Source organism: Bombus pyrosoma, linkage group LG16 (genome assembly GCF_014825855.1).
Source record: "Bombus pyrosoma isolate SC7728 linkage group LG16, ASM1482585v1, whole genome shotgun sequence".
Lineage (NCBI taxonomy): Eukaryota > Metazoa > Arthropoda > Insecta > Hymenoptera > Apidae > Bombus > Bombus pyrosoma.
In genome coordinates this window covers 423,407-441,231 of record NC_057785.1, presented here as the reverse complement: position 1 = coordinate 441,231, position 17,825 = coordinate 423,407, and the positions used below count along the sequence as shown (strand labels likewise).

The window sequence follows — 17,825 nt, the reverse complement described above, 5'->3', positions numbered from 1 at the left end:
TATTTCTGTTGTCTGTAAATGGTATGCCATATATTGTAACCATACTATTGAACTGTTTGGACTAGCTAAAACTAATCTATCGAATTGATCAGCTGAATTTGGCAACTCGTTATTGGCGAGCGCTTCTTCTCTTTGGCGAATTTCACGTTCTTTTTGTCTTTCTTGTTCTCGACGTTCAGCGGCACTTAATTTCTTATTTTTCAGCTTTGGTTGTTCCTCTACTTCATCTTCACTGTCGCAAGATGACTCTTTATGCTGAAAGAGAGTTGAATCAGGATTGTTATCTCAGAAAAATCCACATGCAGATATCCTTGGCTTCTGCTCGTCATCCTTATCATTATTAACATTGTTAAGTTCATATTTCAAATCTTTTTCGGAAGGTTTTGTATCTTTCAGTTTTATCTTTTCTTCTATTGTTTGTTCAACACACATTTTCTTAGAATATTCTAAATCTATCACTAGTTTTTCTCGGTTTCGTTTCCCTTTGTTTTCCATACTTGCTACTTCCCGCACCTTTTGAATTTTTATTTTTTTTGACGAGTACCACGTTCTCTTGATTTTTTTCTTCCTTTTTAAGTTATTATTATCATCCGATTTCTCTCCCATACAATACTTCTTTTCAAATGCAGATTCTATGATACAGAGAGACAATATCAGGTTCTTTGGAATTTAATGAGGCGTAACATTTAATTTTAGAATGAATAGTATAAGGTGTTAGATCTGGCTGTAAATCATTTATGTGACGACGTACAGGTATCGCAGCTAAAGTTCCGTTACCAATACCTTTTAGGAATATCAAGATAAACCAATTTGTCACTATTAAAATTCTACCACGTAGCAATATACCCTCAAGGAATTGTATTTGCATATTTTGTTCGGCACTTATTTTATGCATTATTGACGATAACGTGGTCAATTCGACAAGCTCGTGTACGTAACTTTTCCATATAATGGTCCCAGAAATTTTGTCCCCTATTATTTTATTCTCAGAGTAATGATCCTCAGACACTATAACTAGCAAATTATTCTGCAATTGAACAACCAAACCATTAGCCGTAATTTTTTCAATCTTTCCAGTAACTCCCTGCTCTAATTTTGCACATGCAATTGGTTCATTTTTGTAATATGAATTCCTTGAAAGTTCTACTAATTGATTAAAATACAGGATCAATGTATCCAATGCTGGCACCACTCTACTTTCAGGATCTGATAGATAATCGTATATTTTATTTGGTGACAATATTAGTCCTAATTGTTGTTCTTTCTTGTTAATAGAAAATATTTCTGCCATTAAAGTTTGGTTGGTGTGCAGTAGATTAAAATTACTAACGTTACTATAGGAATCATATCCAAATGGCGTACATTCTGCAACTTGTAAAATTAGTCTTATGACATTTGGCAACATGTCATTGATCGTGCAAGGTATACAGTCTGCTATTTTCAGTTTTTCAAAATTTCTGCATCTTCCTTGAGTTACAAAAGTCCTAGTTAAAATTAAATTATGTACTGTAGAAAATACAAGAGCTGAAAGTGTATCACCAGTGTATCAACATATTTTGATGCTAGTAGCGCTGCAATTTCCATACAAGGTGACATGTGACCAGCTGGTAAAAGTCCTGTACTAATAGTTTGTCCTTCGTTTCTACTGACTCTTAAATATAATCCCTGAGTGGATGATTCTATTATTGTGCCTTCTACTTCTTCACCAACATAGAATGTTGCTTTTTCAATTTTATATCTGGATTAGCCACATTTAGAGTTATTTTTCCCGAATTTGTGTTCACTGATTTAATTTTTACTAAAATTGTTTGTCCAATTGAATAGTTCCAATTAGACATTTCCGTGTCGAGAGCAGTATGTGGAATCCAACCTTTAACATCCCCGAAAAACTTTACCAATATTCCACGCTTATGTACTTGAATGATAGTTGCGTGGTGTTTCGAGTCAATTTTCGCATCTTGTATGTTCGCTAAAATGGGCAAATCACTCGTTAATAAAGATCTTTTCAAAGTAAGATATATTTTTTTTCGGTCTGTATGAACAAACAAGACTCTTGCTTCTATTTCTTTGTCGAGCTTCAGCTTTTTTAAGGCACTTAAACCTTCATCAGATATATGATCTGGTGCAATTTGCCCATTAAATTTTCCATATTGTACATTTACGAAGCCATTCACTTTATCAATATGTACAATCTTTACATTTACCACGTCGCCAGGTTTAAAATCAGCCAATGAAAAATACTTTTGTTCCAACAGCGAACGTTGCATGGTACAGATATAAATTCCATCTAACCAGCTGTATGATAATATTCTGCATTTATGTGTGGTACCAGGTGCAAATTTTTCAATGATTTTATCGAATTCAACGCTTGTTCTTTTAAAGGAAACAAATCCCCGTATTCCACTCTTAGTTAATTGTAGTACTATTCCACCAGATTCTCTGAATAGAACAGTAGCTTCTTCTATAACATCTCCAGGCTTAATAATATTGTTTCTATTTTTATCTATCGTCGAGCTGAAGTATGCAAATTTGATGGTCGGCAAAACATATAATAATGTCCCAGTAATTTTCAGATTATTTGAGTATTTAGTTAAGGGTTTATCTAAATATGTTTGATTTATGAATCCTATATTTTCATCTAATGAAACACATAAGCCATTAGACAAAACTTTCTTTATAGAAAGATTAAATTTTGTGCCTGGCATTAAGCTGTCCAATGATTTAATTTCTGTTTCACAAATAGCTTTAACAAGCTTCTGTTTCAAAGTTAATATAATCGTTGATGTATTCTCATTAGTTTGAACTTCTTTAACATAGCATAGAAGCTGTTTACCTGGAACTACAGAAAACTTCTTAATAATAATTGTTAGTTTTTTTCATAAATGTATATACTATTTAAATTTACTTACACAAACATTTTTCATTGCCACTTTCCTTAGTAGGAATAAACGCTCTTACGTTTATTAAACCTGTATCTACCACATAACAATGATCTTCTATACTACTAATAGTACATACTATTTTTGCGCCACTATTTAAATAAGTAACATCTAAACTTTGATTTATCAGACTGGGCTCAAGAGATATCGAAATTTTCAATATCTCTTGCGATTGTATAGCTTTTACATAACATACGACATAATCTCCGTAGGTATATAACTCAGGAAGGGACTTGAATTCGTTTGTCTGAGAATCCTGTGATTTGACCAAACTTTGCAACAAATTTGTATAAGATTCACTGATATCTGTAATTTGGGCACGACCTACTAAGCCGCCTGGCAAAGATATCAGCAAATCATAGTTTGTCACTTCATAAATACATCCTAATGCCACTAATCCTTCAAATATTGTTGCATATGATAATCGTTCTGCAGTGTTGGGAACAAAATTTGGTTCCCCTTTGTCTTCTTCCTTCGTTCCCTGTTCCTTACGATACCTTTTACCAATTTTCTCATATTTGTCAAATAACTATTAACATACAAATATCGAATAAGTAATTTTAAGATATTAAAATATGATGGATATATGTAATAAATTTACCAAATCCGATGGTTTTCTTTTTTGAACTTTTCCACCTCTTGGGAAATTTTTCGACGTCATCTATGAAAAATAATTATGTTACAATTATATACATTATAAAAAGAAAATTTATAAAATCTGTAGAAAAGTATAACTATAAAATACCGAGATAAAGTATGAGGTAGGTAGGTCGTGATAGGTGCTGAAGAAACACTCGAGTATAGTTAACAATATATATTCATTAACAAATACTCTATATGTACACTTTACGTAGAACTCGTGATTACTATGAGCGGTTCGCGATTCGCGATTACAAGTTCGATTTCTAGGCGATGCGTTACGATACACGATACAAGTTCGGAAGATGATGTCGAGGAACTCGGGTCAACTATTAACTATCACCTGCTAACTACCAACTATCGACTATGACTGACGTCTAACGACTGACTTTCCGTCAGAACGATGCTGCGGAGGAAAACTATGGTGGGCTGTGTCTAAGGATACGAGATCATCGGATTCGTCGAAAAAAGCCTTCGTTGGGAAAGTGAGGGAGATGGACGTTGCTGCTAATTGGTTAATTTTTATGTCGGTGGATGAAGAAGGATGCTAACCGCCTTCGAGAGAAAGTTGCTAGCGGGAAGCATCGTACCTGAGAAAAGCAGATTTCCCGTATTTTTCCGGGGTAGATATTTGTTCGGTTTAAAGGACCTTAGTTAGATAAATCCGAAGATTTATAACTGGGTTCTTAGGCTAGTTGAAAGTATACTATAAAGATGTTTCGACATCTGGCAATCATCTTTTCCGAAGGATAGGGTCTTTGTGTAGCGAGCCACGGGACAGAAACTAAGATGGTACCCCAACCATCCACATGCTATGTATTTATAACATTTTACCTAATGTCTCACTGGACAAATTGTAAAATCGCAATTAAACAATAAAAAAAATAAAAGGGACAGAAACCGTTGGAAATTTTACTGTCGCTTATAATATATATCGCTATATATGTCGCTATATATAATTTTAGTGCCGCTACAAGTATTATTGAAGATAATAATATGTCAAATTTAACGATTTCTCTTCTTGAAATTTTACCTATTTCTGGGTTAAATAATTATCTTTTTGCGAAGAAAATACTACATTCACACACGGTGTGAGTCGTTGTGGAGGTTTCTGTTACGTCTGATTTTTGCAGGTTATGTTTACGCTTGTCAAGTCTCAAAAAAACGGAATTCAAATTCGAGCCGTTAGAAAAATCAACAGCAACGGTCTAGTGGTTGAAACGACGACGCCGGAAGCACTAAAGGTGTTCACGGAGAATGAGAAGTTGAAGGAGGCTGGCCTAAAGGCCAGTACCCCACTCAAACGGATGCCTCGGATAATAATGTTTGACATCCCAAGGGACATGACTGAAAAGGAGATATTGGCCTGCACCAAGAAGCAGAATCAGCACAAACGGAAAGATTTTTTTTTATTTATTATTAATTTGCAATCAATTTTCGCATTGAGAATTTTCAATAATTTTCTCTGGCATGGCGCAGTGACATGGTTAATTATTTATTATAAGTTAATACTTATTATAGATAAGAATAATTATAGATAAGTATTATAAATAAGTAATTATTACTTAATATAAATATCTAATTAAATCTTATGCTTAGGTCTAACGGGTAGTATTTTTTTAGTATTATTTTAGTCTGCGGATCTGGTCCGACGTGTTAAGTAATTTAGTTATTAGGGAGTTCCGATGTTTGTTGACTCTTTTGCTATATCTGTTGCTATATTTAATTATTTCTGAAAGAAGAAGATGCGGCAGAAATGAAGTTCTGTTTTAGGACGGGACGCAAGGACTCCGAGGAGACCAACTGGGTAATCGAGATATTCCCACGCCCAAGTAAGAGAAAAACTGTTGCCCCATGCATCAGAAGGCCCTGAAATTAGCTGTAACAAGAACTCTGTATGAATAACCTTACCCACGCGACATTTACATAATTGGCAAATGTACTGCTGGGCGAATCGTTAGGGATGTTTGTCAAGTAACCTGACAAAAGCAGCAGTCACTGCATAGCAAAAATGACGAAACAGAAATGGAGATGCGTGAGCAGAGATTTCACAAACAGGTGGCAATTTAACAATTACACTGATACCATCGATGGCAAGCATGTTACCATTCGTGCACCAGCAAAGTGTGAGAGCAATTATTTAAATTATAAACATACATTTTCTATAATGACTCTGAATATGCAATAAAAGTTTTTAGTTGTCGATGTCAGATCTAGAGAAAGATTTAACGACGATGGAATTCTTGGTAGCAATGTATTTTTATCAAGAGTCAAAGAGTCAAACTCTGTATATAGCACCGTATGAAACCATTGAGAATATACAGACATTTAATGAGACATTTTCCTCGGACGGGTATTAACAATGAGAAAAGTCTATTTAATTATAGGCTTTTAGGGGCCAGAAGAGTAATGGAGAATGCATTTGAAATTTTGGCACGAAAATGAAAAGTATATTGTCGTCCCTTTGAATGTCAAAAACTTCCGTTATCCAGATTGTAATGGCGACATATGTGTTACACAGCTTTTTGATGATCGAAACCTTCCATCTTCGTATGATGTCGAATAATCATCGTCCAGATTACAACACCGAATTGTCAGCTGCTTCCATCTGACAGAATGAATAGAAATACAACTTTCGACAAATTTCACAAATTTCAGAGTAGATATCATACCTTACTGATATAATTTATAGTGGCTACAAAAACTATATGCGCATAGGCTTATTTGTCAATGCGGCATTGTTTTATGATTTCCTTCATTTCATTTTCATGGATATTCCGTCGCGGTACAAAATTATACACTTTGGTAAAGATCTTAGTGTATTTAACAAATCTATTTTAATTGATTTCATCAGATATCATCTTATACCAACTTATCTGTCTAATTTATATCTTAACGGTCTAGTAATCTAGTTTTCTATTTTTTATTTTATTTCACTTGATAAATTTACTATAACTTGTAGGTATTATTTCACATCCCTTTATACTAACTTATAATTATGTTTAATTATCCGGATAGCACCGTACATCCAAAGAATATCTGTTCATGATCAGTTTATATCTAAACGTCCTACATTCATTTTAGAGATCCCTAGGATATTCGCAAGACTTAAATTCCACAAGTTCTAGAAGCATCCATATTTTAAGTCTTACGAATGTTCTTAGGATTTCGTTTCGGAGTTTCTAAATTTTGTATATTCTAGAGAAAGAACTAAATATCAAATATTTTAAGAATAACCGGTTTTACAGATGGTTAAAATGTTGATAACGATGTCGAGTGTTGAAAGGAAAGTCCCTCGAACAGTTTATCTAATATGATAAAAGCATCTTCAATACGTTGTCGTCGAATTGAATGGAATAGTTTTTTTTTGTTGTTTGTTTTTTAATTTTACAATTTGTCCTCCTGTTGTAACACTTTGAACCGTCACTATGTTGGCGGGGTTCTGCCCGGGCAACCGAGGTAAACAGACATGTGCTCCGGTGTAGTGATTTGAGAATTATCTTAGTGCTTAGTAAAATTATCGATTAGTGATAGTGAGGAGAAGCCCAACAATGNCAGCAACAGATACCAGCAATTAAAATTGCAACAAAAGGTGAAAGATATTATATAAGTAGGTCGGTAGATTTACCAGCCCTAAAGCAACAACAACAAGTTAATAATAATCAAAATATGGACATAGAAGAAATGAAGGAGCAGCGAAGACAGGAGGAGTACAGTCAAGATAATGAAAAATATTATCAGGATGAAAACTGGAAGATACCAAAAAACAACAAAAAGCGTAAAATAACTCCAGGCACAGGAAAACCAGATACAGAAAGCAGCGATGGCTGCAAGAATTACCATTAAGAAATTCGTTCAGCTCATTAACAGAAGAAACAGATGTTGATTCTGGGTTCGAGTTCTATTAAGAATAATGGTAATGGTTGTTTTGTATCGTATTTTGTAATATTGTTTATTGTTCTTGTTTGATGTCCAATTTTTGCTAGTTCATCACTTAACTTTTTCGTGCTGATTTTTGGATGCAGTCCTGTTATAACTATCTTGTAGCTTCTTTCCGTTTTTAGCTGATATGTGTGGTATATAGCATTTTTTTCCTTTAATGCTTTTATTACATTCATATAAACCTCAGGGGTATTTGTTTGAATCTTTACTTGATCAAGTTTTGTTTGTTTTATTGCATAATTGTCATTATCGACTATATTATTTAATAATTCAATAAGTGGGTCTATTATTTGTGCCTCGACAAATATTGGTGGCGGTTTTGTAATATAACTTGAGTGAGTTGTAGCTTTATTTGTCGGATCAACATCTGTTTCTTCTGTTAATGAGCTGAACGAATTTCTTAATGGTAATTCTTGCAGTCATCGCTGCTTTTCTGTATCTGGTTTTCCTGTGCCTGGAGTTATTTTACGCTTTTTGTTGTTTTTTGGTATCTTCCAGTTTTCATCCTGATAATATTTTTCATTATCTTGACTGTACNTCCTCCTGTCTTCGCTGCTCCTTCATTTCTTCTATGTCCATATTTTGATTATTATTAACTTGTTGTTGTTGCTTTAGGGCTGGTAAATCTACCGACCTACTTATATAATATCTTTCACCTTTTGTTGCAATTTTAATTGCTGGTATCTGTTGCTGCATTGTTGGGCTTCTCCTCACTATCACTAATCGATAATTTTACTTAGCACTAAGATAATTCTCAAATCACTACACCGGAGCACACGTCTGTTTACCTCGGTTGCCCGGGCAGAACCACGACTCCCGTTGACGCGCTTCCTCGTGATCGTGTCCCCATGTGACTGGTCGATAAAACACTACTACTGTTGCTCCTCTTAAGACGTGGTTCTCACAAGACAGCTCTCACTATCATCCGTATGTTCACTCTACGTTCCTTCACTCTCGCATGTACAATATAAATGTACTATATATTTAACATTACTCAGAAAAGAAGCGACGAACGAAATGATTCCGCTCACTCATTTTTTCAGAGGCTTCGAAATTCAAAGAAAATTGTCCATCAACAGTTTAATCAAAGAGCAAGATTTAATTAAAGGTACAGACCGTTTTCGATTTTTCTAGAGATTTTGTTTACTTTGTTAACAAATGTCGTCCTAATCGTTATAATTTAAACGGATCATTAGTTAGAATTGATTTTATTGTTGATGGTGCTTGTCAATACGAAGCAGAATCTCATGATCTGAGTCATGTCATCCGGCAATGCCCATGCTATGACGATGAACGTAGACGTAGAAGAACGTTGCTAAGAAAGTTTCTCAGACGGATGCTCTGTCTCCCACTTTCTATCAGTTGTTTCTTTTGTAGTCTTAATACCGAGGACCTAAAACATATTGTATTTTCGAACTATCGCGAGGAGAGGCGGTCGCGTTTGACGGCGCGGTCCAAAATACTCGTTGCCGTTTGTACGGTAGCGGTCCGTATTATTCCATCAGCTCCGGGGTTGACTTTGATTACGCGGCCTAAGGGCCACTTGCATACTTGAATACCTTGCAGTACTTCATTTCATGGGATCCGTGGCACGTCGGACACTCCAATGTCTTGTAGGTTGTGTTGAATATTTGGCCTCGCGGTTTGTGAGATTGGTGACGGGAAGATTGGTGGGATGACCCTTTTATTTTATGAGATCTCGGTTGGATGTCATAACTGTTAGCCCGTGTCTGAAGAAACTCCATCAAATCGGTATACGATGGCATTCTTTTATTAGTCAATGTACGTTGCCAGTCGCGCATAATGGATGAGGGTAATTTCGATGATGGTAAATCGATAATTACTGTATTTGAGGTTATTGGCTCGCCTAATATATCTGGAGCCTTTAAGTTCACCTTGAATGTTTCCAGTAAGTCTTCTATGGCTTCTGAAGTTTCCTCGGCGATTTTAGAATGATATTTTATAAATTCCCAGTGCCGCAGACAGATTCGACGATGATAGTTAAATTTTTCTTTCAACAACTTAAGTGCTACCGAGTAATTAGTAGCTGTGACTTCCAACGACTGGATGCTTCGTGCGGCTCTGCTAGTTATGCATGATCGGAGATATTGAAACTTTTAGGCCGGTGTGAGCTTTTCACTGCAGTCCACGGTGGCCATGAATGTATCGTGAGGTGATTATGAGTGTCGTGATGGGTAATGAAAGTACACTAGAATATGTTCAACTATAACAACTAGTTTATTAACGTGTGACAAATAACGCTCACAGCAAATGTCGCTTGACGAGTAGCAAAAATAACCGTCGTCGGTTTCGTTTCACATAGACACAAGAGTCGTTTCACATTTCGCAGCTCAGAACGGAATGACGTCCTCTAAGAACAAACGAATTCTTCCTTTAGGTGCCCATCGATATCCCCACTAGGGCGCGCTTATTAGATGCGCCGCGGCAGTTGCCGCATATGTGTCCTTCCGAGAATTTGGCGGAAGAAACATAGGGATATCGATGGCACAACGGGCACGTCGATGTTGCGCTTTTGGCGGCCTAACGCTTTGTATTGCGAAGCCGACGGAAAGTTTCTTGGCAGGTGCCGCCGCAATCGTAAAAATATTCCCATTCTTCGATGTGGCCGCTGACCTTAATCAGGAGGATATCCGGTAGTTTAATCGGCGTCGGTTCGGATTCGGTGATTGATTCGCGTTTTGGGTGTCTCGACCGGGTGGAGGTCTGCGATTGTTCTATGAGATTCAATATGCGTGATTCAAGGACGCGATATTCTTGAGTTATGGAGACTAGACGCTCAGATTCCTCCTCGTCCAACACCTCCAAATCGTCTTGTACTGCCATTATTTTCCTCCAATTCTTTTTGAACGCCTGGTGACAAGATGCCAAGTAGTGTTTGTCCACCTGTCCGTCGTTTGCCTCACAGTCGTCGAGTTCACGCTTTGTGAGTGTTATGCGACCGATGAAGGCGCTCCGTCTACGCCGCAGGCTGCTGATCTGGTCAGCGTGGGCTATTTTTATGTGAATAAATTGAACGATCTTACCTGGACGTTGGTCCGGAAATCGGTCGCTGCTCGCAACTGTGCGATGTGATGCCTTGGGTATGCCTAGCAAGACAGGTGTTCCTTGCCGACGGTCACTCGTTTGGAAGTAGGGTTGAAGTTGAATTGGCGATTATCCAGCTGCGGCGGGAGACTGCGTGGTTGCGTTCCTCGGCCGCTCCGTTATGCTTCTTTGAACGTGATGCTCCTGACGATAATGGCTTCATTGTGATGATAACGCTTCCGCGGCTGATTTGATAGAGTCACGTGGCACTGTATGGTCACTGGTAGGTGCACCTTTCACTGGCACGTGAATCCGGCTCGAAGGAGCATGTATTTTCGACCTACCGCGGGGAGACGCGGTCGCGAGAATACGCGTCAACGGGAAATCGGATGGGACCTCTCGCCGCCGGCGATCCTCGAGGCATTGTTAGTGAGCGAGAGAGGGAGGAGAGCCGTGACCTCCTTCTGTGAGCAGGTTATGCTTCCGAAGGAGGCTCTGGAGAGGGTGAGGGTGCGGAACTCCCACCCCGAGAGGATCGGACGGCGGGGGCGCGGCAGAGGCCGTAGACGCGTTTCGAGGCGCGCTAGGTCCGCTGCGCCTCCCCCACACCCCGGTTTGGTTCAAACTTAGGCGCTGGCAGCTCAGCCCCTCGAGGCCGCCAAGTAGTTCGGTAGGGGAACCGGCGGCTCCGGCAACGAGGCGCGGTGTGACATGCTCGCACACCACTCCATTACGGGATGTATTGTGCGTGGGGAGGGGGCGGTGTGCCGCCGCACCGGTTCGTGGGCCTCTCTCGATCGCAGCCGAGACGGTCATCGTGAAGGGTTCAATCGGTTGGAGTCCGGCACTACCACGCCGCTTTCCCTACAAGCGGCATGGTGTCCGTGCGGATTTCCTCCATGTTAATAAAAAAAAAGGAGAGCTTAAATTACATAATATTTCTTGAAATATTACAATATATTTCCTGAGATCCTCTAACAGTAATAACATCCATTTTGAATATAATTCGATTAACTCTGCAAGTATAAACATCTTTTTTTTGACATTAGGTAAATTTTTTTAGCTTATAAACATTTTAACTTTCAAGACTTGGTTAACTCATAGATACATAGACAAAGTTTGGCTCCGTCACCCTCGGCTGTCAAAAGAGAAAGCGTCAGCACTTGAACGTTTTTTTTTTTATTTATTAGTAATTTACAATCAATTCTCGCATTGAGAATTTTCAGTAATTTTCTCTGGCGTGGCGCAGTGACATGGCTGAATATTTATAACAAGTTAATATTTATTATAGATAAGTATAATTATAAATAAGTATTATAAATAAGTAAATAGTACTTAATATAAATATCTAGTTAAATCTTGTGCTTAGGTCTAACGGGTAGTATTCTTTTAGCCTGCGGATCTGGTCCGACGTATTAAGTAATTTAGTAATTAGGGGGTTTCGATATTTGTTGGCTCTTTTGCTATATCCGTTGCTATATTTTGTTATTTCTTCTTTGACTGTGGGTATCTTGAGGTCGCGATGTATTACTTTGTTGGTGACATACCAGGGTGCATTTATTAGGGATCTTAGCGTTTTCGATTGGAAGCGTTGAAGTATTTCAATATTGGAATTACTTGCTGTTCCTCATAGTTGGATTCCGTAGGTCCAGACAGGTTTTATTACGGTCTTATAGAGCGTAATTTTGTTCTGCGTATTTAGGTTGGAGCGTCGGCCAGTGAGCCAATAAAATTTTTTAAGTTTATCCTTGAGTTGCTTCGATTTGTCTGTGATGTGTTGTTTCCACGTTAATCTCCTGTCCAGAGTCATGCCCAGGTATCTGACTGTGTCCTTGTTAGGAATTGTTATATTGTTAGTGGTGACCTGAGGGTAGGTTTGTTTTCGCAACGTGAAGGTTACATGTGTGGATTTTTTTTCATTAATTTTGAAGCCCCATTTATGAAACCAATTTTTCATAGAGACGAGACATCGCTAGAGAATGGATGAAGCAATTATCGGGTCTGCATGGGAAGCTAATAGCGCTGTATCGTCAGCGAATGTTGCTATATTTATTTCTGTTGATATTGATAAATCGGCAGTGTAGATGGAGAACAGCGGGGCTCCGAGGACACTACCTTGGGGTATGCTAGCTCCTACTGGGAATGTTGTGGTAGTGGCGTCTAAGTATTTAACCATGAATTGTCTTTTGGTCAGGTAGGACTTTAGGATGGAGTAGTAGGTGTGTGGTAGGATTTTTTTAAATTTGTATAGAAGCCCTTCATGCCATACTTTGTCGAATGCCTGTTGAATGTCAAGGAATACCGCTGAGCAATATTTTTTCTTTTCTAGGATTTGGCCGATATTGTATGTTATGCGATGGATTTGCTCTATTGTAGAATGTTGTTTCCGAAAACCGAATTGATGATCTGGCAGTATTTTCGAATCCTCTAGGAGTGGAAGAAGTCCACGTTTCGTTAGCATCTTCTCGAATAGTTTTGACAAGGTAGGTAGAAGACTAATTGGGCAATATGAGCTATTTTTATATATTGGTTTTCCGGGTTTAGGGATGAGAGTAATCAGTGAAATTTTCCAGGCCTTAGGATAGTATTCAAGGCGAAGAATTGCGTTAAAAATTGATGTGATGAGTGCAATCCCTTTAATGGGAAGTTCCTTGATTGCTTTATTGCATATTAGATCATGCCCTGCTGCTTTCCTGGGATTTAGGCGACGGATTAATTCTATAATTTCTTCAGAAGTGAAGGGTTCAATAGGAGGGGACATTTGGAAGGGAGAGTGCAGATATTCAGTAATATCCGCGGCAGTATCACTTGAAAGTGGCATAAAATAAGTCCTTGCCCGTATAGTGTGTGGGCTAGCGGGCCCGACGTTTTGCTATTGCGATGCTTTTTTTTTGTAAAACCATACCAGTCCGATATTTTCGAATCTACAGTATGTGCTGTAAACGTGACTGTCTTGAATTTGCCTTTAGTATAATTTCATTTTTCTCAGTGTTCGTTATAAAAATATGCGAATGCAATGCTAATAATTGTGATGAACAATAAATAAATGACGAAAGTAAAAAGTTAAGTGTAAACAAATACTCTACACTTAATAATATTATATATAATACATATAATATTATAGTGTATATAACATATGTAAGTGTATATAATAATATTATATATGTAATATGTAATATATAACAATAAAGTCTGTAGAGTATTTGTCTACACTTAATTTTTTATTTCCGTATTTGGAGTATTTACTCTTCACAACAGATGATCTAAAAATAACAAACTTCAACAATTTTTTTTTATTATTTAATTTGTACTGTACAATTTGTCCAGCTGGACATTAGGTAAACTTTAACAATGCACAATTTTTGAACCAGCGCAATATTTTCCTAGAGTTCAGACTGTAATTCCTAGATTCCAGATCGTTATATCTTGCCTACATGCACTGAATATACTCGTCTCCAATACGGGAAGTAGGTTCCCCTGACGTATCAACAATTTGCCGCACTTCTAACATGATCCAATGTCAGATATCGCTGAAACAGTGTACCTAGGTACTAATTTAGAAATGAAACTTTCTTTATTTGTTACCTGTTAAAATAAAATTTTTACCAATACAAATCATTATTGCACATTTTTGCCATTCTCGGATAGAAATGATAAAATATGAACCTTTCTGTGGAATTATACAATTAAATAGGTTCTTGTGACGTGCGATTCAATAGATTCTTGTCTATGCTACTGTGAAATCAAAAAGAGCAGATACTTAACTTTAAACTTAAATACATTGTTTCCTCCATATACTATCTTTAAATGACTTGACCACTTGGTCGCATGGGGTAATAACCGTACTGAGAGACAATCCTTCGAGGTCCAGTAACACCAGAGAAGAAATGAGAATGCTCACTCCGTATTCTATCATGCAGTCCTGTAGTATTTACGATGAAAAAACTAGAAATAGAATTTTAAGAATTAGAAATTTCGGGACAAGCAATAATCGTTGCTTTAAACGCAGCTGCATGTAAAACGTTTAGTATGGCGTAAGCTTTTAGTGTAACGTTTAGTGCGATGGAGAAATTCTTTATTATTTTCTAGAGCAAACATGCATTGCGTCAGAAACACTTTCAAGCTGTTAACATCTTTAGCGGCATCGATGCGAACAACAAACGGATACCGCGAATAGCAGAAACATTACGATGGGAATTTTATATCGATTAGCAAATATCAAGATCAAAACGAGAATGAACTACATATTAGCGCAAAACACGCGATAACGTCGCTTATTTGCAGATTAAAAAATTTGAACGTTTTAATGCGTGTATGTTATACATTCCTCGTACGGGGTAGGTATTTCTGCAACAAAACTTGTGACCCGAGGACATCGTCTCTCGTTTAGGGAAATATCCAATCAACCCTTCAAAATCGTATTTTGACTGGCCTAGTTATTAACATAGATCATATCGATTCGCGTCAGTTTCTTTAATACCGAGGCGAATAGTCATCAGTCGCGTTTCGGATAATATTAATGAACACTTACCTTCGAAAGGAATACTGAATGCAGTATTTGAAGATGAATTTCTATTACGAAACGAGATCTCGCTGGAGAGTTTTAGCACACGAAATTTAAACAGAGATATTTAATAGCTATTTAAGAGTTCAAATAAATAGCAGACATTTTTTTTTATTTGGTAGACTATTTACAATTAATTCTCATTGAGAATTATAAGTAAATTCTTTTGTCGTGGTACTGTAACTTGGATTATAATAGTTTATAGCATGTTTGATTCTACTTGAATCTAATGCTTCAATCTAAAGGGTATTTTCTTTTTAGTCTGCCGATCTGATCCGTCGTGTCAAGTAGTTGGGTAACTAATGTATTATATTATATTATATATATGTCGGAGATGAAAGGATACCGAAGCCTTCCCTTTGCAATTTTGGGAAAATCCCTTAACACTTTAATCTAGATTCTACCATAGCCGTAGTTAAGCAATTGTCGTCATTCAATCCGATTATAATTGCTCGAGATTTGTGATAATGACCTTGGGCTCGAGGCGACAACCAATCGCCAAACGTAGCCGCGGTCAGAGGATAAACGTTTACCTAACAAAGGTGTAGAGTAATCATATAGCTCTCCTTAAAAAAATATAGTTGTAGCGGCACGCGACAGTAAACTCACCAACGGTTTCTGTCCCGTGGCTCGCTACACAAAGACCCCATTCTTCGGACAAGATGATGTCGATACATCTTCACAGTATATTTTCAGCTAGCCTAAGGACCCGCTATAAAACTTAGAATTTATGTAGGAATGTTATTCAATTAGTTTGTAGGATACAGTATGATAAATACAATATCGTTTGCACTCGCACGAAAACGAATACAATATCCCGTTTCGCGTATTTATTTCTCACTACTTTTACGACACGACAACACAACGATCTTCACACGACCACGATAAATTCAACTCTGATAGCATTTACCACGCTCATTTTTCCCTTAACATACCTTGGTAACGCTCACAACACTCCTTGACAACATTAACATATCTTAACAACGTTAATAAACAATTACCCTCACGCCACATCCTTCCCTGATGTCACGCTATCCCACATTTATTTAGCTAAGGTTCTTCAAACTGACAAATAGTTTTAGTCTTAGCAGCTCCTAAATCTATCACCTACTGCGGGAAGATACGCGAAACTCTCTCTCTCTCAAGGGTGATCAGCATTCTTCTTCAACCACCAACATAGAAATTAACCATTTAACACCAAGATCCATTTCCCCCATTTTTCGGACGAAGGCTTTCCTCGAATCCGATGATCTCGTGTCCTTAGACACACCCCTTTATAGTTTTCTTCTGCAGCATCATCGTGACGGTAAGTCATTCTCTCACGAGGTCTCATTACCGAGTTATATAGCGCCTTTACGCTCGGTAGATATTCTACGTTTTACCAAAGAGTTAGTCCAGTAATACTTATACTGTAGACAAAGAAGTGGGTACATATTGGACTTTGGAAAAAAGCCTCTTTTGTTATCCCATTGACCGCAGATTCGTTATTGAACCTAGGATCATTGTCATTATCATCTCGAGTATCTAATTACCGGTTATTTGTCAAATTCTATAATACTCGTATTTTGCACTCTTGAATATCTTCTCTATTGTATAACAACAATGCCTAATCCAAATGAAGATTCGTTTCACGCCCCTAACCCCAACCCTAATTATAGTGCAAACTCGACATTTATATTCTTTCTTTTGGAATTTTTAGGAAGACCCCCAATACTTTAGTCTAGACTTAACATTATAGCTGTACTTAAATAATAAAACTTAGACGTAGTTGTTTAGAATTTAATCCGATTATGTGTATCCAAGAATAATGACAATAGGCATGGGCTCGAAGTGGTACGACGGGTCGCTGAACGTAGCCATGGTCACGGGATGGACGTTTTTACCTAACAGAGGTATGGAATAATTGTATAATTCTCCTTAAAAATATAGTTGACCCAAGGCGTACAGAGAGGTACGGAGAAGAGTATATAAGTGCAGTTCGACTTGGACTGAGGGAGTTAGTTGAGTCCTACTTGGACTGTGGACGAGTTAATTCAGTTCTACTAGTACTGTGGACGAGTAAATTGACTTCTACTTGTACTGTGGACAAGTTAGTTGAGTTCTTTCCGCCTTTCGGCCGGTGTGCCTTTTGGACGAGGCTGGCAAGCTGCTGGAGAGGGTGGTGGCCGCTCGCCTCGAGTCGCACTTGTCCCGGCGTGACCCCGGGTTGCACGACGCCCAGTTTGGCTTCCGGACCTGGAGCTGGGACGCACGGACGACGACGACCACCATCACCAGTGTCGAATACATGAGAGCGGCGTGCGACGCCTCGATGCCGCGCTCCGTGCCGGGCGGTAGAAGCGACCGCTGCGTCTACTGGTGGACACCGGCGATCGCCGACTTGCGAGCTAGCTGCGTTCGAGCCCGACGTAGATTTCTGAGGGCGCGTCGCCGCAGACGGACCCGCAACGAGGAAGAGATCTCCCGCTGCTACGAGGACTACCGAGAGACGAGACGGGCTCTGCAACGGGAGATCAAGATCGCGAAAGCTCGGTGCTGGGCCGAGTTGATCGAATCGGTCGAATCAGATCCGTGGGGGAGGCCATATCGCATAGTGACGAAAAAGTTGCGACCTCCGGCCCCCCCGCTGACCGAAAGCATGGATCCGGTGCTGCTGGAGAACGTGATCGGGACTCTGTTCCCAAGGCGGGATGATA

General features: G+C 38.4%; 1 protein-coding gene and 1 long non-coding RNA gene across 2 annotated transcripts in view; both read right to left on the bottom strand.

Moving 5' to 3' along the window:
- Positions 1-3,600, bottom strand: part of LOC122576173 (protein RRP5 homolog) — a 13,534-nt gene extending 9,934 nt beyond the window's left edge. Inside the window, 6 exon segments of the mRNA XM_043746072.1 lie at positions 564-646; positions 648-1,546; positions 1,549-1,730; positions 1,733-2,839; positions 2,910-3,468; positions 3,541-3,600. Coding sequence (XP_043602007.1) covers positions 564-646; positions 648-1,546; positions 1,549-1,730; positions 1,733-2,839; positions 2,910-3,468; positions 3,541-3,600 — 2,890 coding nt within the window.
- Positions 3,601-13,954: 10,354 nt separating this feature from the next.
- The window catches only part of LOC122576177, a 29,986-nt gene continuing 26,115 nt past the window's right edge, over positions 13,955-17,825 (bottom strand). The window contains exon 3 of the long non-coding RNA XR_006319661.1: positions 13,955-14,510. This is a non-coding gene — a long non-coding RNA (uncharacterized LOC122576177). The remainder of the gene's footprint in view (positions 14,511-17,825) is intronic.